The 26887-nt window shown below is 31.1% G+C and overlaps 1 protein-coding gene and 1 long non-coding RNA gene across 8 annotated transcripts; both read right to left on the bottom strand.

The window, feature by feature from the left end:
- Positions 1-210: 210 nt before the first annotated feature.
- On the bottom strand, positions 211-26887 carry LOC109183433 (NADPH-dependent diflavin oxidoreductase 1). 6 transcript variants are annotated; one of them, XM_019333523.1, is made up of 14 exons: positions 9512-9764; positions 6380-6453; positions 5770-5934; positions 5557-5634; positions 5311-5415; positions 4900-4991; positions 4426-4619; positions 3647-3747; positions 3328-3402; positions 3130-3240; positions 2670-2804; positions 1538-1657; positions 1200-1416; positions 211-1102 (listed from the first exon to the last, which is right to left on the bottom strand). In XM_019333523.1, exons 3-14 carry the CDS (start codon positions 5914-5916, stop codon positions 573-575), a joined length of 1905 nt encoding a protein of 634 aa, XP_019189068.1. In that variant the 5' UTR covers positions 5917-5934; positions 6380-6453; positions 9512-9764; the 3' UTR covers positions 211-572. The 6 variants fall into 6 exon arrangements, with proteins under 6 accessions (XP_019189068.1, XP_019189066.1, XP_019189065.1 ...); XM_019333521.1 differs by lacking the exon at positions 9512-9764 and adding an exon at positions 7107-7166; XM_019333520.1 differs by lacking the exons at positions 6380-6453; positions 9512-9764 and adding an exon at positions 26846-26887 and having other exon boundaries at positions 5770-5914.
- Positions 22348-25375, bottom strand: LOC109183434. Of its 2 annotated transcripts, none has more exons than XR_002054544.1 (3): positions 25047-25375; positions 24195-24285; positions 22348-22615 (listed from the first exon to the last, which is right to left on the bottom strand). It is a non-coding gene; the product is annotated as an uncharacterized LOC109183434 (long non-coding RNA). The 2 variants fall into 2 exon arrangements; XR_002054543.1 differs by lacking the exon at positions 22348-22615 and adding an exon at positions 22624-22736 and having other exon boundaries at positions 25047-25374.

Raw genomic sequence — 26887 nt, 5'->3', positions numbered from 1 at the left:
ACATATAGTGTCATCCCGTAGTGTAAATGTTGCACCTTATTTTTTAAAACGGTACATATATTGCTCCTACCGTACGGACAATATATGTACCGTTTTGAAAATTAAAGGACAACATTTACAACAATAATAATTCAGGAGTTATATTGATAATTAGCATATTATAGAGAGACATAAATTACAATTTTCCCTTATTTTAACCTAAATTTTTATAAACTTGTAGTATTAATCTAAGTCCATGATACAACATTAACCTTGGTCCATAATATAATTTACCAAGGTTAAGAGAGACTAAACATTATAGTCTAAAAGCCTTTCAAAACATTAGGTCTAAATTCAAATTTCATCCCCAAAGTATTTAGATCTAACATAATGATTCTTTATGTTATGATGTAGTTGAGCATTGTCTCTTCCGATCTTCCCCATCCCTCTTCACATATACCAGAAAATACAAAATTACATGGTAAAATAAATAAATAAACACTGCTATAATTTGGAGCAGTAAATAATGTAACAAGGTTGCACCTAATTTGGTGTAGAAGTATTAGTAGTACATCCAGGTGAAAGGGCAGAGATTAAGACCAGGCTTCAACATGGTATTTACCAGCCCTTTCCAATGCCCGAAGCCACCTCGCCGCAGCTTCCCTAGAAACCCCGCTTTCTTTTGATACGATTTCCTCAAACGCTGAAAGCACATCGGAAGGCATTTTGCTTGCAGAGCCTGCAACGTAGACTGCAGCCCCCTCGGCCAACAGACTCCACACCTTCATGCTTTGCTCCTTCATCTTGTGTTGCACATAAACCTTCTGAGGTTGGTCCCTGGAGAAGGCAACAAAGAAGCCTCCTCCTTTCTCTTCAGAAAGGACCCCACCGTTCTGTTCATGAGACCGCCAAAAGTTTCTGTACAAGAAGTCGTTTTCTTCATTTCTGCAACCGAAGAAGAAAATGATGGGAGCCGTGGTGCCGGATTTACTCTGCAGAGCTCTTTCCTCCACGAATCCTCGGAAGGGTGCACACCCAGTTCCCGGTCCAACAAGAACGAGAGGAAGTGGTGGTGGTGGGGGAGGAAGAGAACCTTTATGAAACCATGCTGGTATAAGGTCTCCTGCGACACATACAAGCAAATTGGCCTAAAGGATAACATTCAATTTTTTAAATGAATTGGCCCTGTAAGAAATGGCATATCTCTGTTAATATAATACCTTGTTGAGGATCAAGTCCAGCTAACCAAGATGAGCAAAGACCGGTACGCTTCCTTTTATAAGGTGTTGTCCATGACACTATGCTTACAGTCAGATGCACTTGGTTAGGGTGAGCTTGAAGAGAGGAAGAGATGGAAAAGGCCCTTGTTTTTAATGGAGGTACCAATTGAACTAACCATTCAAATGGCATTTGAACGGAAGGGAAATCATCCAATACCTGCATCCAGTGTCCATGCCAACAAGTTTTTTGAAGCAAGACAAGATATGCGAATTTAAAGAACTGGATTTTATTTTTTTTTATTTTTTGAAAGAAAGAAAGAACAAATAAATAATTTTACCTCTAGCACTGTTCTCCTTTCCTTCTGGTTGTACTGATAGAGATCATCTCGTCCTTCTGATGAAGCAAAATACTTGAGCCTCTCCTTCTCATGTTCAGCAGTGGCAAAATAACTCATGATCTAAAGAAATAATATCCCAACATTTGTTATTAATTGAATATGTCTGGGTACGTCACAACATTCAGAAGTGAAAGGAAGAGCCATCAAAACCCAATTCTTGAATGTTTATCAAGGGACATTATTCTCATAACCTTAATTACCTCAAGGAAGATATACAACATACACAAAAGAACCCAGGAAAGCTTCCTGAATTTATTTGATGTTGAATTTATTTGACTGGTAAGATTAGTATTGAACTAGTAAGTAGTAATTAAGAAAGTTCAGAGCTGTAGCAATCCAATCCAATTGCCTGTTTGAGTCTTGTAAGCATAGACAAAGATAACGGATATATGAACACTCAGGTGGAGCCATGGAGGGAAGCAAACAGTAGCAAATACATTTGAATACATCAATTAAGAAATTGAAGAGCAAACTAGGTCAACAAGAACTTGTTCAACAAGTTCAAGAATTTCTTGTTGGAATCTCAAATATGCTTACTGATTTCTCACGGATTCTATATTATTTGGTTCTGTATCTATGCTAATTTCTCTCAGATTATGTATCTATTAGTACCACATGTAATTAGGAAAGATTTTGATTAGGACTGATTTTAGGAATCTGATTGTAATTGAATCTATTTTGCTACTCTCTTCTCTGCTCTGAGAAGAGGCATTTTCCTCTCGTATTAAATGTGAAATATTTAACAGAAAGTTCTTTTATAGCTTTTACTCTTTTAGTTCTTTAATAGAATAATGCAGCTAACCACAAAGGTGTAAAAACCAGCAATGCCCTAACTATTGATCAGCATCATTAAATGCTGGCATTCACAATTATATCATAACAAAAGGTTGATGCTCATATATCAGATTTATTTTCAATAATGCTGTTGAAGTGCTATGAATTTCAAATTAGAAAAACAAACTTCATTCCAACCCTTGGTTTGCAAAGATTTACATAATTATATGTAAACCATTTATTTAACGTGCCAAAAGTAATTTAACATATGGATAAGATATACAACACAAGAGTTTACCTCAAAGAAATAGCGTCTAGGAGAGGCTGATGCAATGTCCATAGTTAACTCCACAAAAGTTCTTAACCGCACAGGGAGCATTACAGTACTTATGGTATTATCAGCAGGTCTTTGGTCTTTATCTCTAGGTTGAACCTGGAAGAAGATTATATAAAAGAGTAAAGATTGAATAATTCATGTTACTAGTCCCTTTGGCAGATGTATTTTAAACATTTAAATTCCTGACCCACCATGCATGAATACTGATAAAATAGCTTTTTATTCAGAAAAGAACAAGTAAAAATAGAAAAACAAAGAAAAGCTAACATAACCTCAAAATGAGAATTGAAATGTATGTTTCAAAAATAGCATGGAACTATGTGATTGCAAAGGAGGGTAAGCTTACTTAATTTACATTAATCCTAGTATATCTCACAATTATTTAAAACATGAAGAGAAGATTGTAAAGGTAATAGCATACTCTGATGTATGAGTCAGGGTTCAAATTGCAACGCTTTATGAAAGCATCCACTGAAGCAACACTTTGCCCAGGTAGAACCTCAAGAACATCACCCACTTCATACTGGATTGACTGCAAACTTATAACAAGAAATTATGAATAAAGCAATGAATGTAAATTATACAATCTACCTTGTTCAGAATATAAAACATGACTTACAGATGAAACAGGTTCGAGTTCAAAATGGCGTACATCTTTCCCACAGCCTACTTCACTTAATGGATCATTTTTTACCTATGTTAAATTTGAAAAATAAATATTATACATCAATAACATCATTAAAGAATGAACATCCAAAGGGGGGAAAAAGAGAAGAAAAAGTTTCTTCAATCTATATGTTAGTTTCCATAAGTAATATGTAGACAGTAAAGCACAAGACCACCAATAAGGATACATGTGAAACTTGGGGGTTCAGGAACAAAGCATAAATTCATGGAGAAGTGTAGGTAATATACTGAAAATATGGAGCACGAAATACCATTCTTAGAAAGCAATCTGGCCGATTCTTTCCAGAATGTGTTCCTGGGAACATTGAGCGAGCTCTAACAAACTGCTCCTCAACAAAATTAAGATCTGCAACTGTGTGAAAAAGTACATTAACATAATAACTAATGCAAAAGGTTAGCCCTTAAACAAAGGTGAAAGGGACATAAATTATGCACTAAGCTCTAAATATTTGAAGCATTAAAATAGAGAATGAGATGATGTGAAAATACATGCAGACTATAGCATAAGATGCAAAGTCTGATGGTTTTTCAATTTGGTAAAAATTGGTATAAGTAAGAAAATTAGTATCCTCATGAATCAAATTCAGGTCCAATAGTGTATTTGGCAATGATGTCCATAATAGGATAAATCAACTCCTTATTTTAGGCCTCATTGGTTCTTTCATTTGAGAAGGCTAATGCTCTTTTTTCATTTTCTTTTTCTTTTTTCTGCTGATGACCTATGAGGAAATTTGTATATATCATTAGGAACTAGCAAAAGTTTCGCACAACCACAATTGGAAATAGTTAATTGAAGTCATGTTCAAATAAAAGATTTAAAGCAAAAGCAACCAATCTTCTTATTTGTACTATTTTTTCTTGTATAAAAGTTTATGCAAGTACTAATAATAGGATTAAGATCTCATGCTGTGAAACTTTGGTTCGAGAAGTTTACACAGTAATTTGGTCAGAAGGCATGACCATTCACTAAAAGAATAAGGCCTTCATTCCATATTAAGAGTGCAATTGATTATATAAGGAGCATAGTTACCTGAAGACATTGAGAATTGTTGATTCCCACCATCAGTATCATAAGCATCATGATATGTAATCTTTATTTTAGGTTGATCCAGCAATTCTATATTTAATGTCTCATATTCAGGACCATTTGGGAATAGCATAGGATTATTTTGGTGCAACACATTCCACAAAGAGGACATCCAAGGATCTAGAGCACCTTCATACCTACAATCAAAATTAGCTAGGCATTAGATGATTAGACCCTTTTTGTGCAACTAATTTTTGGGGAAGGAAAAGAAGATAATTACTCAATACCAAAAAGTACACAAAGAAAAAGAAAAGGAAAATACAGGAAAAAAAAAATACAAAAATTGATATGGTTACATACAAGTGACCAAAGTATATCAGTATCAAAGAAATTCCACATTTCATTCAAGAAAAACTGCAAATAGTTTAGTTGAAACATCAAAAAAAAAAAATTAGAGGAAACAAACCATAAACATACCCTGAAGGGTGCTGATCATCTCCTAAGCCTCTTTCAATAACCGGAGTGGCACCAAGATCTAAGAGCCTCTTATCAAGTTTCTTTGCAACAAACTGCATCAAAGAATATAGAGGAATAATGCATCTGCATTTGAAAATATGAATGCATAATTACAGGTTCCTTATATCAAACTACCACAGTTTTGAATAGTTTTGCCACTGGAAAATTGAATGTTAAAAGAAACTGTTACAGGTTCCTTATTACTCAGATTTAATATTAAAGCACTTGTGCATCAGAAAATATTATTAGAACTATGGAGATCATTACACTATATTTCTTGCAAACGTGAAGAAATTATTTTTCTTGCAAAGTGACCATAGTCTAATTAGAGAGAAATAAGTACCATAATATTAGAACTGTAGAGATCATTACATTATATTTCTGATAGCTAGAATCACCCAGTCCGAACACCGCATAATTAACTCCTTCAAGCCAAATTTGGCTAAGATTGCGTTGCAACAAAAACCTCCAAAAGACCTGAAATAAAAGAACAAAAAGTACAACTTCACTCGATATAACGTGCTGAAAATAATGAAAAAACCAAAAAAAATATTTTAAAAAATTGTATTCTCTTGCAAAACAGTGCAATATACTTAAAATTAAAGGAACATATTTGACCTTCATGGAGTCCGGAGTGTCTCCTTGACCAGTAGTTGAAACCACAAAAACAACAATCTCCTCATTAGGCAGAGAAATCTGAAAAGTTTTGCGCATAATTTTAAAAGGAAAATTATAATCCAACAATTATACTCCATTACTCCATAATAATAATATATACAGGTGAACAAAGCAAAAGAGAACCAAAAAAGCGAGGAAAAGATGAGTTCTTACTGGATCAAACTCGTCAACTGATAATACGGCTGCAGGACAGCCGCGACGCTCAGCTTCGCGGCCCAACCGTTCGGCGGCGTCGATTGCATTACCGGTCTGCGATGCATATAGTATCAGTAGTAACTTCCTTTTTGCCTTCTCCTCCATCTATCATCTATCATCTTCCTATATATTAAAGCCATAAGATTTCAGCCAATGAAATGGCTTCATTTTCCCGCCCAATAAAAGTGACGTCGTTTGGCTATTAGAAGATTGCGGTCAAATACTTTTAATTAACTTTATATTTTCAGTAATTGTATTTGTATTAATCTTAAATACTTAAGTCATGCTCAGCCACCTTTTAGATTTCCCAAATTTGTGGGGAGTTGTTCCAAGTTGAAGGCCACCGTTTGCATTAAATGATTTTATACATACAATATTGCGAATACATATCATATCAATAGAGATGAATTCAAAACACTTTGCAGCTTTTCTATTTTGGCGTTTCATTTTCCGGTGCAAACCCATAATTGCTCTTCAGTAATTGTTGAGTTTTCTTGGAATTCTAAATCCTCCAAATCTGATTTGAACTCTTCAGCTTAACTCTGTTCTATAAATAATGGCTACTAACCAGCAATTTTGCGAATTAAGGTCTGCGTGTTTGTTCTTTCTTTGCCATCTACTCCTCCTGAAAATGGCTCCGCTCTACATTTTAGGAAAACAGTCAAAGACCTCAGTCCAGGTAATTTTAAACCTATTTTAATCCTTCTATTTCATTCCTTCTAAATACAAATATGATTTTAAACCAAAAACCAGATTATGATTTACTTTTATAACAATATTTCAGATCTAATACTTTTTTGTTTTCAGATTGAAGGTTGAATATACCCCAGTTAGAATCATCAACTGTGTGTCAATGATGTCCTATGGCAACAGTACATACAATTTCAAGTCTCCTATGGTAATAAGCACTATAAAAGATCTATATGACAAAGCTGAGGTATGAATAATACATACTGCAATTGAAATATTTTTATTTCTTAGATGCTTATCTATATATTTTTCTAATTTATCTGCATGCTTTGGTTTTAAAAAGCTATTTTATATAATACTTCCTACCAATAACCCAAGTAGTTAAGTACCAAGTGTATTTAGTACTAACAGAATAGAAATAGCATACTTTTCAAAAACATAGTACTCTTAATACTTAATAAAATACTTGAACCAAGTATTATTTTAGCATTTTCTGAAGTACTAAATAGTATACATATCAACTAAAGCAGTAGGCTTAAAAATCACATTTGCACATGTGTTAGATGTAATGATTAAAATTAGTTGAAAAAATAATTAAAAGTTACCTTGGTCCAACTGCATCCAACAATATTAGCATGTCTTTCAAATTGTTTGATGGTAGGTTGAATAGCTCTAAAAATTTCTCTGGATCAAAGAACTTTTTTATTTTCAAAAGCACTACATTGCAACAACCAAAGGGTGCAATAAAAAGCTTGTCTCTAAGGGTGGCCTATAGTAATGTGATAAGTGTAGCAGAAATTGGGCTGAAGTTATTTTGAGATATCGTTTGAAAGTGAGTGTGGTCGATGTTAATGGGGATGCCCCCATTCTTCCTTTGGGAAATGGAATGTGTTGATCTAATTGGTATTACAACAGCAGAATTGAAAGCATTATATCCAAGGGTAAATATCATTTCACCATCTACATTTAATAATCTTTGAATCTTAATACTATGAGTGAACTAATGCAGACTATGAACTTGACTTAGGGAAATGGGAAGATACCTATGCAGTTAAAGACCTTGGTTTGGTCTATCATTGGTATTTAAAATTGCTGCTAGAAAGGAACAATTTGACAATCTACTTAATGCATTTCCTGTGATAAAAATTGAGAAAGACAGTGCATGATAAACATGACACTGATGATGTAAGGTTCCTAAATAAATATAATTCTAATCTATAATTAATTGTTATTTTCTTAAATGGAAGCCAGTGAAGTCGGTGAATGGAAGCCAGTGAATATAATTCTAATCTATAATTAATTGTTATTCTAATCTGATGATGTAACTGCTTTGAAGCCAGTGAAGGAATTGAGTGGTGATGTAAGTGGTTCACTGAAAAGAAATCTTCTGGATGAATTATCATCCACTAAAACCTCAAATAAGAATAAGCAAGTGAATGTGAAGCTGGAAAAAGTGACATTGACCTAGACTAGCTTGGTTTCTGACAAAATCATTTTGTACTGGTGGGCTGTGAAACAATATTCAGTTCTGTATTTTGCCCCATTTGACCTCTAAAACATGATTTTAGACTGTGGTTTTTGGCCCAAGTGCCAATGATGTCTAAGTTAGAACTATTGGTTTCTATGTGATAGATATTAGCTATCTTGCAGTTGTCTTAAGTTATTTTCAGGCGCATATTCAAGAAAGATAGTGATGCAATGGAATAAAGAAAGATTCAGCGAACATGCTGGAAAGACAAAATGTTTACAGATAGGAAATCTGACTATTATTTATATGCAATGTGTAACTGAGATTTTTTTTTTTGTTTTGTTTTTGTATCAAAGCCATGAATCATAGATTTAAAACCTCAATTATGTACATTGTTTTCATGAAACTACAAACTGGTCTAAGGTAGTAAAGCAACAAAATTGAAGGTAGGCACTTACAGAACCAAAAAAAACACTAAATCTTAGCTTTAATTTCTCTACCTTCTGCTCAAGTGCCATTTACAGAACCAAATCACAGAAGAAAACAAACACTATACCTATCAAAACTACTTAGTACTAACAATCCAGATATAGCATCTTAAGGGTACTTACTTGAGTTTTCTAAAATTACTTATGCACATGTTTTTAGAATAGCATATTAAGGCTACTTACTAAATATCATGCTTATCAAATACAACAAGAAGGCTAAAAACTACTTATGCACATTTGGAGAAAAAAATTGATCAAAAGATGTTTTAAAAATAAAAGAAAAAATTTACCTTTGAAAGCTATGTGTTCATAGTTCATATACCTTTACAAACCAGTTTGATCAACTTCATACACCATTTAAGCTATCTCTGCCTTCTCAACCACTTTAAAATTGGTTGATTGAATGTTTAAAAGCTGAAGTTTAATTCCGTAAAAGAAAATTTAAGTAACCAAAGTTAACTGGAATTCTATTATGTATTTATAAAACTCAAATTTCAATAATTATGTGTGCAGACATGTTAAAAATAAAAAATAATAATAATAAAAAATTAAAAAAAAATAAAAAAACTCGATGTAAAAATGAACTTGTAGCAAACAAGTTGCACATTATTCTATTCTATACTTTCTAGCATACATAGAAAAAATAATTAAGAATTGAGATAGAAACAAAAAATATTTTAAAGCAATCAGACAACCTAAAATTTTTAAAATACCATACTAAAGACCATACTTAGTAACTAAAGTATAACAATAAAGATTACTACACTCTATAACTATAACAGTTGTCAAAAAAAACATGAAGATAATTACAAGTCTAATGCCTAAGTGTATAAAAATCTTATGGCCTAGATCAGAGTAACTATTACTTTACAAAATGGTAATTAAATAGTTACAATCATTGAGGTATTTAAATCTATGATTAACAATTTAAACAACAATCTGGACATTAAAGCATAGAACAAACAAAAATTTCAAATTAGGACTGAACCAAGTTCTCCAAATTAGAAAATTGGTAAAATTAGATTTATAATATGTAAAATAATATAAATATTACCTGATAAAGTAGGATGTTTTACGAGCTGCTGTCCAAGAGCTTCTTTGTCGGTGGCGCCATTTCACCACAAAGGATTCGATTAAGGTTTCTACTGGATATAAGAGCTAGAAGTGATGTAATTAGAATCATACTGGTACAATTTTTCGTCGTGCATAGCTTGGATTTAGTTTTGTTGCGCAAGGGTTGGCTTGGTTTCTATTTGTGTTGACGGAGGAAGGTTTCGGGCAGAGACGCGAGGAAGTCGACAGGAAAGGGTGTTTGGTTTCTAGGGTTGGGGTTGGTTTTTGTTCAGATATTAAATGGGTCGGGTATGGGCTTAGGTTTTGGGTTTCTTTTATGGGCTATATATATATATATACACAAAGTATTTTACTTTTAAAGAGCTTTGAGATAGTCCACATACTATGGACAATCAAACTCACTAATGTATTTTTTCAGAGTAAATATTTATGATCATAATAATTTTATAATTTTATTATAGCTAATCAACATAATTATTAAATAACCAAAATTTATAAAATAATAAATTTCATATTCCCTTTGTATATATAAAATTTAATAACACTATTAATTTTTAATAACATATAAAATTTTAACGAATAATTACTTCAAATTCGTACATACTAAGTTTTATTGAAAAATAAACTTAACTAAAGGATTTACAATTTCAACTCCGTGTATCGCACGAGTGACTTATCTTTCGTACGGCTTTAATATGTGTTCAATATTACATGTCTTATAATTGCAACATAACAACATAGTCGTGCATCACACCAATACAGTACTAGATTGATGGAACAATTAACAATAGGAGTGCACCACCAATTTTTAGACTACATGGTCAAATTTTCCACTAAATGGGGAGTTTGTTACCAGAATCTGACGATAAACCAAAGTTTGCTCAATTATATATTTATGACACTGAGAATGAGATCAACAATTGACTAAGTGCGTTGGGGTTAGTATGGTCATTCAAAATAACTTAAAATGAGAATGATTCATTAGTAATCTAAATTATTCTAATTACCTAATTATATTTCGTCTATTTATTATATGTTCAACATTTTATTTACTATACGTTCAACCTATACAAGTTTTATAGCTTGCACCATAATAATATTGTTGTGCATTGCATGGGTGACATAAGGAAGTTAGATAGATAGTTGAATAAGACGGTTACGGAGAAGAATTTAAGATTGTGAAGTATTACTAATGAAGAGGAGGTTGAGAAGTTAATTAGATAGTTTTTCCAAGTGGATTGCAGATTTAGGTTATGGAAAACTTAGTGAATACAATGGTGTTGATTGCAATATAATTATACCGTCTTCCTTTGTATTGGAAAATGAGGGCGATCCCATTAGACAAATTGTTGACAGTACATTTCCTAAATACCGTACTGGAAACATGGATGCAAGACAACTCGTGAGTAGAGCTATTTTGGCTCCAAACATTAGATGTTTTCTTTAAATTCTATGAGGTTAGGAATTTAGAAAGAGAAAATTACACTTTTGGTCCTGTGACTATTGTGGTCTTATTAATTTCAGTACTCGACTTTAAAAACTAACAATTTAGTCCCGTAACTATGCAATTTTTAACACATTTGGTCCTGCCGGCCAAATCACCGGCCAAATGTTACCGGAAAAACGTAAATATTTTAAAATTATTTATTCATGGGGGTAAAACAGTCATTTCAAACCACTTTCTTCTTCTTCCTTGTCCCTTCTGGCCGGAATCGGAGGAATTGATACGATTTTTTATTTTCGCCGTCAAAATGTTGCCGTCCTTCTCTCCTTCTTTTTGGTTTTCTATCTTCACCATATATATAAGTAGTAAAAAAAAATTAATTTTTAAAATTTTAAATGGTTGTTACAATTTTTGAACCACACATGAATTTCTGCTTTTGACCATTTTCAATGGCAACCAGAGACAGAGTTTTCTCACGCGCATGCACAACACAGAGACACAGAGATCCGAAAGCAATACCAATTCGATCAGAGGAGCAAACCGGTCAGAGGAAATCGGAAAACGATCTTATTTGCGACAAGCTAAGAACAGATTCAAACTCAGATTTGTGGTTCAAAGATTTATGGCCTGAGAGTCTGGGAGAGTGTGTATATAGGATTGGCCTCCTCTTTCCAAGGATTTAGTCAAATGCCATGGAAGATTAGCTTGTACAGTGTGTATATAGGATTATCTCGCACCACTGACGGCCCTATACAGCATCGTCGCAAATTGTTGGACCATTGCAATGTTGTTCTCCGTCCGACGACGATTGACTTCCCCAGAATGGTTATCTGATGATTTCCCTTTTTTTTTTTAAATGTAAAATGACCGTTTTGCCCCATGACTAAACAATTTTAAGACATTTATGTTTTTCCGGTAACATTTGGCCGGTGATTTGGCCGGAAGGACCAAATGTGTTAAAAATTACATAGTTATAGGACTAAATTGTTAGTTTTTAAAGTCGAGTACTGAAATTAACAAGACCACAATAGTCACAGGACCAAAAGTGTAATTTTCTCATTTAGAAATTTTATTTTTACAAGCTTGGTTAGGAATTTAGAATTTAGAATTTAGAAGCTTTACTATGAGGTTAGGAATTTAGAATTTAGAATTTAGAAGGTTTTTTTTTTTTTGATTTTTTTTTAACAAGCTCTACTCAATCTTAAATTGTATATTGGTCTAATTACTTATGTTTTGTGGACTATAGTTTTAAATTTACTAAAGATGCATTATTGGTCTAATTACTTATGTTCTGTGGACTATAGTTTTAAATTTACTAAAAATGCATTATTTTTAGTAAAATTATTATTTTTTACTTACAAATTTAAGTTGTATATTGATCTAATTACTTATATTTTGTGGACTATATTTTTAAATTTACTAAAAATGCATTATTTTATAATATAAATAAATACCATAATAAACTTTTATTATAGCAATAATGTAAATTCAGTATATTAATAGTGTATACTTTATTAATGGTTCACAAATATATGTATCTTTAGTTAATGTAATAATGATTAACTTCTGTAAGATCATGCTAAATTATCATTTCTTAATAATTTTAGTTATATATGTTTTGACCAGGACTATTTGGTCTAATGGTACCCGGGTTGGACTTCTATTTGGAAGATTATGAGTTCGAGCCTTAGTGGAGGCACAGATACTACAATGTAATAGAGCCAGTAACTTTCAAAAAAAAAAAGTTAGTAAAATCATCCTTCTACCATTTTTTCGCATAAACGAGTAAATGTCATATTGAAATTAATTTACAAAGAAATATTTAATAATGTATAATTGTTTTGTTTATGGAACCTGATAAATTATATTTTGTCTATTTATTGCATCTAAAACCTTATTGGTCCTATATCTTCAATATAACAATCTTTATATATTGCATCATAATATCATGGCCGTGCAACGCACGGGGACAAATCTTCTTATATATAATAAAGCCCATAGATTTGGCCAATCAAATTGCTCCCCAAATCCCGCCCAAACTGTTTTGGAGAAATTTTGGCTTTTATTTATTTTTTGTTATTTATGGAAGGATATCTAGGTTTTTTAAATATTTTTTGGGTTTTGAATTTTTCTGATTTGTTTGTTTTTTGATTGGTTCTTTTTTATACAACTCTGATTTTTGTAATCATGAAACGTGTGTGTTTAGGCTGTTGATTTCCAATGTGATCTTTTGTGTATCTATAGACTAATTCTAATAATTTTGTATTGGTTTCGAAGAGCCCTTCTACTCCTTGCCGGCGCATGCCTAACTTTTAATCATGGGTTTTACATCTCTAATACAACTCTTTAACAGTATAAATAGGTAGGTTGTGTTAATGTTTTCTTCCACTTCCGATCATCTACTTCTCTGTAAACCACTCCAAAAGCTTCTTAGCGTTAACCATGCCTGGCTAGTTTATTCTTTGCTCTGAAATCCATCATCAGCAGACTTCTAAGGCAATGCGTTTGCGTCTTGTGCGTACCTATTTGGTATTTGAAGGAACTGAGAAAGTCATTAGAAGTCGTGAATGTGTGTTTCATGATTCGGCAGTAAGTAAATTTTGTTTTTTTTTGTTTCCTTTTGTTCAAAGCAATAATATTTTTAGTAGTTGCTATTAGTTTCTAATGTTCTTCCCTTTCTTTTGCTTCTGTAAATCTAAGGGGAGTTTCATACATGTTCAAAATACCTAAGGATCAAGTTCAAAAGTACAGCTCTTACTTTCAAGAGGGCAGTGTCTATGGGATTAGGAACTTCTTATGCATCACCAACTACTTCAAATATAAAACAAGTGATCACAAGTATATGATCAAGTTTAAGTTTGATACTGCTGTTAAGCAGTATAGGCGTATTGATTTCCCAGATTGTATGTTTCGTATTAAAAGTTTAAGGGCTGTTTTGGAGAAGGATGGTGTGAATGAGAATGAACTGTTTGGTAAGTTTTTTCTCCTTATCTCTTTCCCTATTTACAATACCTATATTTCTGTGTTATAATGGTTCTATGTTTGTTTTTTTTTATATGTAATTGGAAGGGTTGTGGAGATATATTCTCCGGTAGATAAGGTTATTGGGGGAAAATCTACAAGGTTGATAGATTTTGTCATTGAAGATGCTGAGTAAGTTCTTCTAGCACACTCTATCTTTTTCCACTTTTATCTTATTTTTTAATTTTTACTCAGTTTACTTTTCCCCCTTTTTTCCAGAAAAAAACAACTGCAGTGCACAGTGTGGGGTGGACATGTGGAGCTTCTTATGCCTTACTTTAATCTGGAGTTCAGTGATCCTGTTGTTGTTTTGGTGCAACTATGTCGTGCTAGGTTCCTTCAAAGTGAATGTGTGTCTTCCTATACTTCTATATTTTCTCTATTAGGGTACTTACATTTTATGTTTATAATTAGATGGAGAGGTCAGGATATCTAGCTCTTTTGATGCAACGCAGTTGATTTTTGACCATTCATCAAAAGTGTTTGCTGATTTCAGAAAGAGGTATTCCTATTTAATTTGTAATCTCTTATACATTTTTTTTTTTTGTGTTGCACCTATGTTCTTTATTCTTTATTTTTTTTAATCTTTTTTTGGGCAGTGTTGGCAGTGACTACACACCCCTTAGGTGTAAACCATCTGATTCTAGGTTTGGCCTTAGGTTGAATGTGCCTATGGTTGATAATGATACTGTGGTTACTCCTATTGCTGAATTATACCAGAATCAACAGGTATTATGCTACTTTTTCTGCACTTTAACTCTCAATTTCTGCTAACCTGTTCTTTGTTTTTTTTTTAATATTAATTAATCTTTTGCTGTACTTTTGTTGGTGTAGTTGGGTCAATTCTGGGTTGCTGGGAAGGTCCTAGGTATTGAGAACTACTTGGACTGGTTCTACTTTTCTTGCAAGAACAATTCTTGCAATAAAAAGGTTATCAAGTTGGAAAATGGTTTAATGCATTGTCCCAAATGTCTAAGGTCTTGGGGTGAGGGTATTATGAGATATAGGGTGGTATTGCGTGTTGCTGACCAGAGTGGAGATGCTCCTATGCTCGTGTGGGATCGAGAGTGTTCTCGATTGATTGGCATGTCAGCTGTGGAGTTGAGGTCTAAGTACTCACAGATGGTTGATTTTGTTCCAGCTGAGCTTCAACAGCTTGCTGGAATGGTAATGTTGTTTCGAGTAACTGTTACTAAGGACCAGCTAGAGAGTTTGCAATCACCATTCCATGTACTTAGTGTTTCTACTGACAATGAAGTGGTTTCCCAGCACAGTTCAAGTGTGGTGGTTGACAGTCCATTGACACAGGTTCCTCAGGGTTTAGGTCCCCAAGTGGATGAAGGTGCTGATTCTGAGGTATGTGATTATTTGATTAACTGTTTAATTTTCTAAGCTTCTACCCTCTTAATGTTCTTTAATGTTGCTGGTTTTAGGACTTCTGGGTAATGAATGATGAGGACTGTGCTGGGCTGGATGGAATTGACAGTGAAGTGTTTAATGCTCCTGATATAGTTCATCTCAAGAGAAATCTGCTGGAGGATTTTGAAGCACAAGGAGTTTCTAAGAAGTCTAAGGCAGTCACTATTAAGGAGGAGAAGTGAGAAATTGGGCAATGTAGTATTGGTTCTTACTTTGGGCTTATCCTGTTTGTTTGTTGCTTTCTGTTTTGGGACTATCTATGTTTTTTAGCTATGTTAGTTGTTGTTCTTCTTTTCAAGCTGTGTTCTGTTATTATGTAATGGTATTTCCCTACTGTTTCTGTGCCTAGAATGGTTTATGTGTCAACAAGTTGTTTAATATGCTACTAACAATGTCTTAGTTTGAAGTGTGATGGTTACCTTTAGTCTGATTTTTCCATCTTTTGGTTTGTGGTATCCCCTCCTTATTTGAACCTTCTTTCTTGAATTGTGGTTGCCTTTCTTACATGAATGTTCTTGAGATTGCTCTACATTCTCCAATAAAAAAAAAATTGTTATTTATAAAAGCATTCATATTTGGCAGCAATGTTAATCCTCTATTTGAAATACAATACATTCATAAATGGAGTCAACTTCTTACCTTATTACTTTGCCCCTTTCATTTTTGGCCTGGCTATTTGTCCTCTGGATTCCAGTGTTCTTCATATACATGTAACTTATATGAAAATAAGAACAACATGTTGTTAATTTCTTTATTGGAATGGAGATAGTAAGTATAGCTTATATTTGGAGTTGCAGTCTAAGTTTTTTAAAATACCAAAGAATACAGTTCTTGTCTGCCAGCCTACCAGTCTCAACAGATCCTTTTTCCCTTTCCTTTTTCTTGGCCTGCTAATGCCCTTGATAGTCCAGTGTTCTTCACTTAGACATGTCTCATACATTTAAAAAAAATTAAAAAATTGACACAAGTTAGTAATTATCTAAGTTTTACAAAATACCACATCAAAGAATACATTTGTTACCTGCCAGACTAGAGATCTGAATGTTCATTTTTTCACTTCGTTTTCTTGGCATGTTAATCGGCTTGATAGTTCAATGCTCTTCATTTATAGGTGTCTCATACAATAAAAAAAATGACATCAGTTTTGTTATAAAAACTACATTGTGAATGTAAGAGTTGATTGAATTATTCTAAGGTTTGAATGTAGTAGTTGATAGGTGGTATTTGAATTGTCGACATGAGAATCCAGGTAAATTGATGTCTTGCATTCTCTAATATTGATGGCTTTCTCTCTCAAATAGTCCATTTTAATAAGGTTAATGCATAAAACACATAAGGAACATAAGGGTGTATGGTCAACATCTCCACCACAGAAAATGTAATTTGCCTGATTGCAAAATCTGTTTTCCTTTTTATAATCTCTTTGGCTTCATGTGTGGATTTATTGTGATCTACCAAAATCAAAGTGGGAGGCAGTATTACAGATTCTCATATGTGAGTCCAAATAGACTATCCATATACCAAGAAGATATATCACACTAATATGGTGTTACTCTTTACTCAGATAAAACCAGCAAATGGTCATCTTTACATGGTGTTATCTTAGAAACAATAAACTGAGTTTGAGAATAAGATATCACTGGAACACTGTGTTTCTATTTGCAGTTAGCTGATCAAGCTTCACATAATTATAAATCTCTTTTTGGAGCTAATTAACATATACAGGTTGAGAGGGATATCAATTAAAACATGCACATCTTGACTAATGTGCTCTATGAATCTGAAATCAGTGGACATAAAACTTGCTCTAACTTAAAAATTTGGAAAAATGGTTTTCAATGGTTGCAACCCCTAAGCTGTTTTGTAGTATGGTTACAAAATGCACATCTCTTAATGTTGATTATTTGTTTTGGGACAAAAAAATGAATGCTTGACATAAGGAGACTAGCACTTCTTCCTCTTATGATGTGCATCTATTTTGTGTTCAACCCCCATTGTCCTGAAATATGATAAGCAAATCAAAAATGCACAAGTGTAGGAGTTTAGTGTTTTGAAGAAGCAACTAAGTGTGAATATTCCCAGTAAAGTATGGGAGGAATTAGTAAATTGGTTAAAAAATCAAGAAAAATGTTTGACTTGAAGTTCATTCCTGCTCTAGGCAAATCACATAGTTTCTTAGTATGAGACCTTATTGTCATCTAGAATTTAGAAGACCAAGTTACCATAATCACCTTTGAATATTAGAGTAAAAATATATATATAGTTATACAAAATTATTAGAATTCCTCTAGATACAGAAAAGATCACATTGGAAATCTACAGCCTAAACACACACCTTTCACAAAGAACAAATGATTACAAAAATCAGTCTTGTATAAAAAAGAACCAATCAAAAAACAAACAAATCAGAAAAATTCAAAACCCCCAAAAATATTTAAAAAACCTAGATATCCTTCCATAAAATAAGAAAAAATAAATAAAAGCCTAAATTTCCCCAAATAAATGTAATGTTTTCTTATATACTTTTCAATATGAATTTGGTCTTAACATATGACTTCTATCTATTGCCGATAGAAAGAGATTAGTAACATCATTGAAGTCTACAGATACACTTTTCCCTACAAATCTCTAACACCTAACAATCCAAACTCATATCAAATCAGTGTATTTATCAGATAACCAAATGGTTAAAGTAGACTAAGATTGAAGTAATATCTCTATAAAATTTATACTACCAATAAGATAGGTCATGATTTTTGCTTCCAGCCTATGGAATAGTAATCATTGTATTGCTATTATCAATGCTTTGTAGGTGTTATAAATTGGTATCTTTCACATGTGTGAATGAACCATATTCATTTCCATTTTCAAATTTCAAATGTAGCTAACAAGTTACAAATTAAAGTCAAATGAAGAAGATAGAGAATTCTACAATAATCACTACCAAGAGAAAACATGAGCATGAAAATAAAGGTATAATCTCATTTTTACAGTTATATATATTTTTTAATTCTATATTTAAGTCACTCTCATAGTATTTGTAATATAATACTGAAAATAATGTATGTGTAGAAGTAAATTATAGTTTTCATTTTAAAAAAATGAACTTATAGCCTGCAAATTGATATCAAACAAATAATGGATGCTGTTAAAAATTTAAGGAACAAATTCATGGAATTATTAAATATTCTGAGAGTGAACCTAGACACTAGAGAAATTGAAAAAATTAGAACTATATTTCTATGAAGTAATAGAAGCAATTATTCAATTCAATTTGAAGATAAATATACATGCATGCCCTAAAAACCATCAAATTCGAAAAACCTAAACATCATATACAAATTATAGCTGCTCATGTTACATATTTCCGCTAAATACACAGGAAAATGCGAGTCAATACTTATCTTTGTTGGTTTGTTGCTTTCTCTTCCAATTCGTGCTGTGCTGCATAATCTTGGAGTGTTTTTGCAGATAGTTTCACTGTGGTTTTATCTACACTTTGAATTGAGAAAAAAAAACTAGGGTTTGTATGTAGATAGGTACAAAAAGATGCGTAGATTGAAGAATGAAATAAAAATTACCTGATAGGGTAGGTTCTTTCCTTTGCCGCCGTTGATAATCTTCTTTCTCCGGTAAACTGTGTGGTAGTAGAGTTTGGATCTGCTGTGTTTTTGGTTTGAGAGATAGAAATGATGGAATTGCGACAATATTTGCACTATGTTGGACCTGTTAGAGCTTTGATCGTAGGTTGTTGTTAGTGATTTGGCACAATTTCCATTTCCGGTGAGCTTAGCTGTTCGAAGTGACGAGGAAGACACTGGGAAAAGGGAGGGGAATTTGGTTTCTAATTTGGGGGGATTGGTTATATCTGGGTATGGTTTGGGTCGGGTATGAGCTGATGGGTTGGGTTGGAATACTGGTAAATATATTTATACATAGGGATGGGTTAGTTGGGCTATTTAGGCTGGTTTAGTTTATATATATATATATATATATATATATATATATATTGTTTTTAGTATATGTTATTTTTAATAAGATTTGGATATGGAAATGTTATTAGCGAATATTATATTTTTACTTTTATTTTTTGAAATAATTTGTTGAGATATTATTGTTATTAATTTGTAGTAATTAGTAATTATTTTGATTTGTAATTTATTTTTATTTGTGCAGCTTATTTTTTTTTAAATGAATTTTAATATTAAATTTGTTTTGTAATTTTTTAAAATTTATTTCATGTATTAGGCATTTTTTTTTAATTCGCTGAAGTATTAAATTAATATTTTGTAAAAATTTAAATTAAATTTAGGTGAGTATATGGTTATTAATCAATACTAAAGTATTTTTTTTGAATAAAAAATCTATATTTGTTTTTTATAAAAAATAATACAGGATTGATAATGTTATAAATCATCTTATATTTTTTTGATATGTATTTTTGTTCATTTTTTTGGTATTTTTGTTCATTTTTTTGGTTTGTTCTGATTTTTTAAAAATTTATTTCATGTATCACGGTTTTATTTTTATTTTTTTAAATTCGTTGAAGTATTGAATTAATTTTTGTAAAATTTTAAATTATATTTAGATAAATATATGGTCACTAATCAATAATAAAGATAGTTTTGTAAATTTAAATTCCGATATTTGGTTTTTATAAAATAAATACAAATTTTAAAATGTTATAAATCATCTTATTTTTATGTTCTTGGTTTTTTTTTTTTTTTTTTTTTTTTTTAATGCTACTAGCTCTATTAGAATGTAGTATCTCGCCTCCACTAAGAACCAAACTCACAACCTTAGAAATGGAAGTCCAACCCGGGTACCATTAGACCACATAATTTTGGTATGTGTTCTTGGTTATTTATTTGTTTTTTGATAATTTTTTTTGAATGTAGAAAACATTGGTGAAGATTTATGTAATGAAAATTATCCCAAAAAAAGAAATGAACGGGGATTACAAATGAATAGGCATGTGTTGGTTGGAGTTTTTGGGGATTCAATTAGTAAGCCACTTCGTATTTTGAGAAATGGTACGTGTATTTATATTTTTTATAATGTATAATTTATTATTGTGCGTAAGTGTTCATATATTTGATATATTTATATATTTTTCAAATTTTATAGATAATATATACTATATATAAAAACAAAATCCTGAAATTTTAACTTCCCGCTCAATTCCTAAAAAATCTCTCTACCTAATAAAATTTATTGATTTCTACTTTTCCATTCGTACAATAATTCTGCGTTAAAATTCTATTCTATTATTATTATAAAAGAGTGTAATACAATCTATACTATATATAAAAACAAAATCCTGAAATTTTAACTTCCCGCCCAATTCCTAAAAAGTCTCTCTTCCTAATAAAATATATTGATTTCTATATACAATCTATACTATTCCTATTCTAATCTATATCTATTTTATATATCAGTGTTGCAAAAATCGTGTCGCTGGCCGCGGCGAGGAAGGCCAGAATCGGCCTCCTCAACGGCCGCCTCGCCGGCTGAACCGGCCTTTAATTTTTTTAATTTTTTTTTTTTAAAAGTTGTAAAGTGTCAAAAGTTCGGCAAGGCATAACTTTTGACTCCGTTGTCCGTTTTGGACAAATGTTTTTTTTTTAAAAATACTTTATTAAAGAGTTTCTAAGAAAAAACTATGAGAACCTTATGTTTTATTAATGAATTTTTAAAATTTTTAATTAAACAATTGTCCCGTGCATTATTTAATAATCTTTCTTTATAATTGGTCAAATTATTTAATTATGGTAAATTTGGGAATAATTAATGATGGTAATAGAAATCCTAAAAGAATATAGAATTGAACAATATTTAATTACTGTTATATTATTATTATGACTCACGAAATACAAGAGTTAATGCCATTTTTAACTCTGGAATACAGTACACGAATATTTAATTATGATTATATTATTATTGTGCTTCGCGACCATTATATACTAACAGTACTTGAAAAGAAACTAATAATAATAATAATAATAATATAATAATAATATAATAATAATATAAGTGGTAATAATAATATCTAAAAGTAATTAAGTGTTAATAATAATAGTAAGAATATTAACGTAAGAGTTGTAACATAGAATAAATTGTAATAATTAATAACTATAGTCTAGGATTAAATTTGGATTTGTCAGGAAACATAAACGACCTCCGGTGAAATTAACTCTTAAATAATTATATATCGATTTAAATATTCTTAATATATTACAACAATTCCATTCCGTGCATCGCACGGGTGAAAATACTAGTGTTGTTAATAGCACAATATGTTGCGACGTGGAATTATCTGAAATGAATTACTTCAATATGTTGGCTTGCTTCTTAAGAAACCAGTTTTTGTTCATGGACAATTGTATGTTGCGGTCTCTAGAGTTAGTAGTCGATGTGGCCTCAAAATACTTGTATGCGAAAAAGATGCTAAGGCTGGGGCCTCAACTACAAATGTTGTATATAAGGAAGTATTTAATAATTTATAAATTTATAAATATTGGAATAAATGTAATTTTTTTTTATTATAGTTAAAGTGCATATGCCCAATTGTATTTTGTATTTTATAATTACATCTCTATCTATAATACACTATTGATAGATAATTGTTCTCATCATATTATTATATCGTGCATCGCACGGGTTCAAATAGTAGTACTGGTTCAAATAGTAGTACTAGTTATAATAAAGCAGTAACTTTAGACATACAAAATTTTCCCGCCCACCCAATACTACACCGTTTTGGAGATAGAATATCTGGCTAAATTAAATTGTTTCATTTATTGCTTTTGGTCCTTTGCGTTATCCAATGTGTATTGGGTTTAAAACTTTTTTTCTTTCCAAAATTCATTAATTATACAAAATTTAAACGTTTGAAATTTAAAAGGTTGCATATCAGAATATGTGAAAGCAACTTAAACAACTTTTGCAATCCCCAATACTAAAACATTAAATACACAGGAGTTTCTAACACTATAAATAAGTCCTCACAATTCAGACCCATTTTCATGAAGATGAAGTTGGAGAGTAGATAAAAATGATGGAGATGCATACAGCATGCTGGGAAAGCATTCACGAGGAAGAAGGCATTTTCTTGAAGATTAAGCATCCAATAGAGAACGCTTGCACATTTGGTAAATCTCTATATCATCCTTCAACTTTCATTTGAAAAAGAATAAAATTCTACATATATAAAAATCACACTGTAAGTTGACAGGATTCAAAATGACTAAATGTAGCCAATCCTCATGACTTGTGAGCTTGATAAATGTATGTGCTGAGATTATTCTTCACATATCAGTTGCTGCAAAAAGGTGAGAGGTGAATGTTTATCATTATTAGTTGATTGAACAATCAATGCTTAGTTGGGCAGGTACTAAGCTTGAAGAATTTTAGGCTTAAAACAACTACAGAAGTGCTTAATAGACATTAAAAGGTTTTCAGTTTGAAGCAAGCAAGTCAAAATGTGATTATGCAGTACAAACAGTCATGAAGAAGATTAAGAGATCAGTTATCATAGGCTGCACAAAGAAGAACCATATAGATGTAAATACAGGTATAGTTCTGAGCATAAATAATTTCATCTGAACAAAAAAGTGTCTGTTTTGACTAAATATTTTACAATTTTTGCAGGTTGGTGATTTTGTCATGTTTACAGGATAAATAGAGTGAAATCTATACAATCACTTAGCTGCAGTAAATGAACTCTTAGTGTATGGAGAGGAAGTAGTAACTTGCATATTTGTAGTTTTATAGCAAGCAACTCATAGTTATAACTTATAACTCTGGCATTATTGGCATGCAAAAGAAATCAAGCCTTTTTTAACCCTTAATAATGTGAATGCCTAATAAACCCTAAACCCTTTATCTACTCAAATTACTTTAAAAAACCCGATTGCCAATGAAACACTAGGAAACAACTCTGCTTTCATTTTGGAAAAAAATAAACTTGAACCAAGTAATAGGCAACATGTGAGATTCTTTATAAATGAAGATGTGAAATTTTTTAAAAAATACAATTTAAATTTGCTAGACATGATTAACGATGAAACACTATTTTTAGATCTACCAGTATCAGAAAAACACTATTGTCTTAGAATGTACTTTGTAATTCATATATGAATTACTACTGTAGAAGATAAACCTAAGGCATTAAAATAATAGTTTTTTATATAATAATCAAGTCAAAAAAATTTCATCCATCAAAAATTAAGGTTTATAATCTGATGTCAAAAAGAAATTATCTCCATATAAAACTGTGTGTATTTCTTTTAAGAAATCTGAACTACATTTTTTTATGTCAAAAACAGGGGGAACATCATTATTTGATGACAAAAAAGTAGCATGCTTCATTTGAAAAAAATGAAATAGTCATACAAAATATTATATGCAATACACACAATTTGAGTAGGCTAACTTTCTCCCAAAAAAAAAAGACAAGGCTACAACTTACACAGTAACCAATACACACAATCTATTTATTTTGCCCTAATTGTCAGTTATGACTGTTAGGTTACCAATAAAAAGTTATCATCTTCCATGATGTAATTATTCTAAAGACAGAAATCTCACACATGTTTATAAATACCAAACAGGTAGCCAAGTAAACAGATACATATATCACTCTTCTTTTACTATCACAGATTATCAACATCTAATATAAACTACATCAAAGAAATACGGGGAAGCAAAAATGATCATTTATCATTTGTGTCAAAAGAAAGCAAGCAGAGGAAGATTAATGATAGTATTTGAAACGTACCTGTCATTGTCAATTCATACTTGCATTACCAGTAGTTATTTATGTTGTTCGTTGAGACATGTTTACCTCCTTTGAACTATAGATAGAAAACCTGTTAAGCATCATATTAAGATAGATAATGTTAGAATATATTGTATTTTATATTTGAGGTAAGCAAGAAAAAGAAAAAAAACTTACTCGCAATTTTATACTATAAATGTTTTTTACAGAATATATGACATAACTTTTGTGATTCTTAAAATTCAAATCCAATTTTCACAAAAATATTTTATTTTAAAGCTTTAAAATTTTCCAGTGTTACTTTTTATTTGTACATAACACTTTATATTAAATAATAACCAGAAAATTAATTTTCTTTTTTTTTAAAAAAAAAATCCTTTCAAATTAAACAAATATAAAAATAATTTAAAAGCAATTTACTATACCACCTAAAAATATCAAATTTGCTTTATAATATTTTTACAGATACATTAAATAAATTGAACAATTAATTGTTTCCTTTACAGCGTATAGTGTTAATTTTACATTTCGATAGTAGGATTTAATTAATTTAGAACCGTAACACTTTACATGGTTATTGAAATATTTAAATTGTCGTATAATCTTTAAATAATTCAAGTGTACAGAGATTATATAATTTTTAATTTTTAAAATTTATTACTTTAAAAAAATATGTATGCATGTATTCAAGCATAAAAATTTAACAAATCTTAATTGAACACGATACATATTTCAAATGCCAAAAAATTAAATTTAATTTCATATTATTATCTAACTTTATAAAAACACAATGTAATGCGTATAGTAATCAAACTTTTTAGATCGAAGAAAATGAAAGATTACAAGGATTACCTTTTATTCTGTTTGAAATCGTGATTTTAAACTTTCGCGATCTACGGTTTGTTCGTCCAAAAACAGTGATGACTTCCGACTCAAACGCATGTAAGAACTAAAACACTTAACTTTTGTGTAATTTTTGGGGTTTTGTGGATTATTTGGGAAGTATAAGGACGATTTAGGGTTTGATTTTGGAAGGATGGAGTGAAATTGCTCGAAAACGAAGTAGAGAGCGTAGAGAGATCCTCACAGAGCTGCTGAGCGAGAAATTAGGGTAATAACAAATGGGAGATGAGGGAGACGAATCGGCTGGCCTTAGTGAATTAGGGTTTGATTTTCTAATTATATTTTTGGGCTAATGGGTTCGGGTTATGGGCTATTAATATGCTATATATATCCGGGTTAATGGGTACGGGTTATGGGCTATTAATAGCAGGCCTGGTATATATTTTTAATGATACTTTTTTTGGGATCATAGTGTATGTTTTGGGTATTATACTTGAATATAATTTTAGGCCTTATATGTATAAATACAATCATTATTGTGTGGACCATGGTCCGCACAAGTTGTATAGACCATATTTTGTATACTGTAAAATAATATATATTCAGTACAAAAATAATATACATTGTATTCAGGGAATGTACATTATTTTTGTACTTAGTGTACATTATATTGTATAATGTACATACAGTATAAAAATAATGTACATTCAATATATTAAAAATGTATTCTTGTTATGGTCCACATAACATTGTGTGGACCATAGTCTACACAATAATTTGATATATCTATATTGAACATATATATATATATATATATATATATATATATATATATAATTTATAGATTTCTATCTATACACTTTGTTTAAAAATTAAATTAAATATAATGTATTATACTCTAATAATACATATTTTATTATTAAGTATATCATAGTTTAAATTTACAATTACTGCATTTGAGAAAAAAAAATGTGTGACAATACTAATTTAAGTTTATTTATTTTTTGTATGTTGTATACTTTAACTATTTATACTATACTTTTTTATATCAATTTTTTACAGATGAAAATCATTACGTCCAAGATGTAAATATGCTACCTAAACTGTTACAAACAAACACTATATATATATATATATATATATATATATATATATATATATATATTACACGTAAACAGTATTTTTTCTTATTAAAAAATACGGCAAACAATCGCGAAATAGAGAAAAAGCGCAAAATAGAGAGTCGTCTTAATTCTAAGGATGTCCTTAACACCTTCTGATCCAAGATTGTCTTTGAAGTTCCAAAGAAAGCAATTTCCGATAATGTTGTCATATGACATGACAATAAATAAATGTCAAAGGTCAAACACTGTCCAACTTTGGGTTGTTTTTTGAAAGACTGGTTTTTAATCATGGTCAAATGTATGTAGCAATCTCAAGAGTTAGTAATCCTAAGAGATTAAAAATACTTATTTGTGACGAAAATGTACAATCTCACAGTACGACTACTAATGTCGTATACAAGGAAGTATTCAATAATGTGTAATAACATTTTTTATGTGCTGTGTTTTTGTATTTTTTACAAGATTTCACCATTTTTTTTTTATTATATGATACTGTATATTCTATATATTATATATATGGCCGTGCATCGCACGGGTGCAAATACTAGTTGTTGTCAAACGTCAAGTGTTTGTCTTATTGTCTTCAGCTTCAGCTGAGATTTCTTGTCTGGACTTTGGGAGATATAGTTCATACATGATACATTGATACATCATATGAGAATGGGCTTTCTAATGGGCCACTCCTTCGGCATATTCTAAGAACTCTCCAAGCCCAACCTTTGTTTT

Source organism: Ipomoea nil, unplaced genomic scaffold (genome assembly GCF_001879475.1).
Source record: "Ipomoea nil cultivar Tokyo-kokei standard unplaced genomic scaffold, Asagao_1.1 scaffold1125, whole genome shotgun sequence".
NCBI classification, from domain to species: Eukaryota; Viridiplantae; Streptophyta; class Magnoliopsida; order Solanales; family Convolvulaceae; genus Ipomoea; species Ipomoea nil.
The sequence above is the reverse complement of the archived record's forward strand: the minus strand, read 5'-3'. Positions and strand labels throughout refer to the sequence as shown.

Excerpts from the sequence above, each read along its gene's own strand:
- LOC109183433 (XM_019333520.1), bottom strand. Across the intron at positions 3,748-4,425 it reads ACAATTCTCAATGTCTTCAG|TTGCAGATCTTAATTTTGTT; the intron begins GTAACTATGCTC and ends TTTTTCACACAG. Across the intron at positions 1,658-2,669 it reads CTAGACGCTATTTCTTTGAG|ATCATGAGTTATTTTGCCAC; the intron begins GTAAACTCTTGT and ends TTATTTCTTTAG.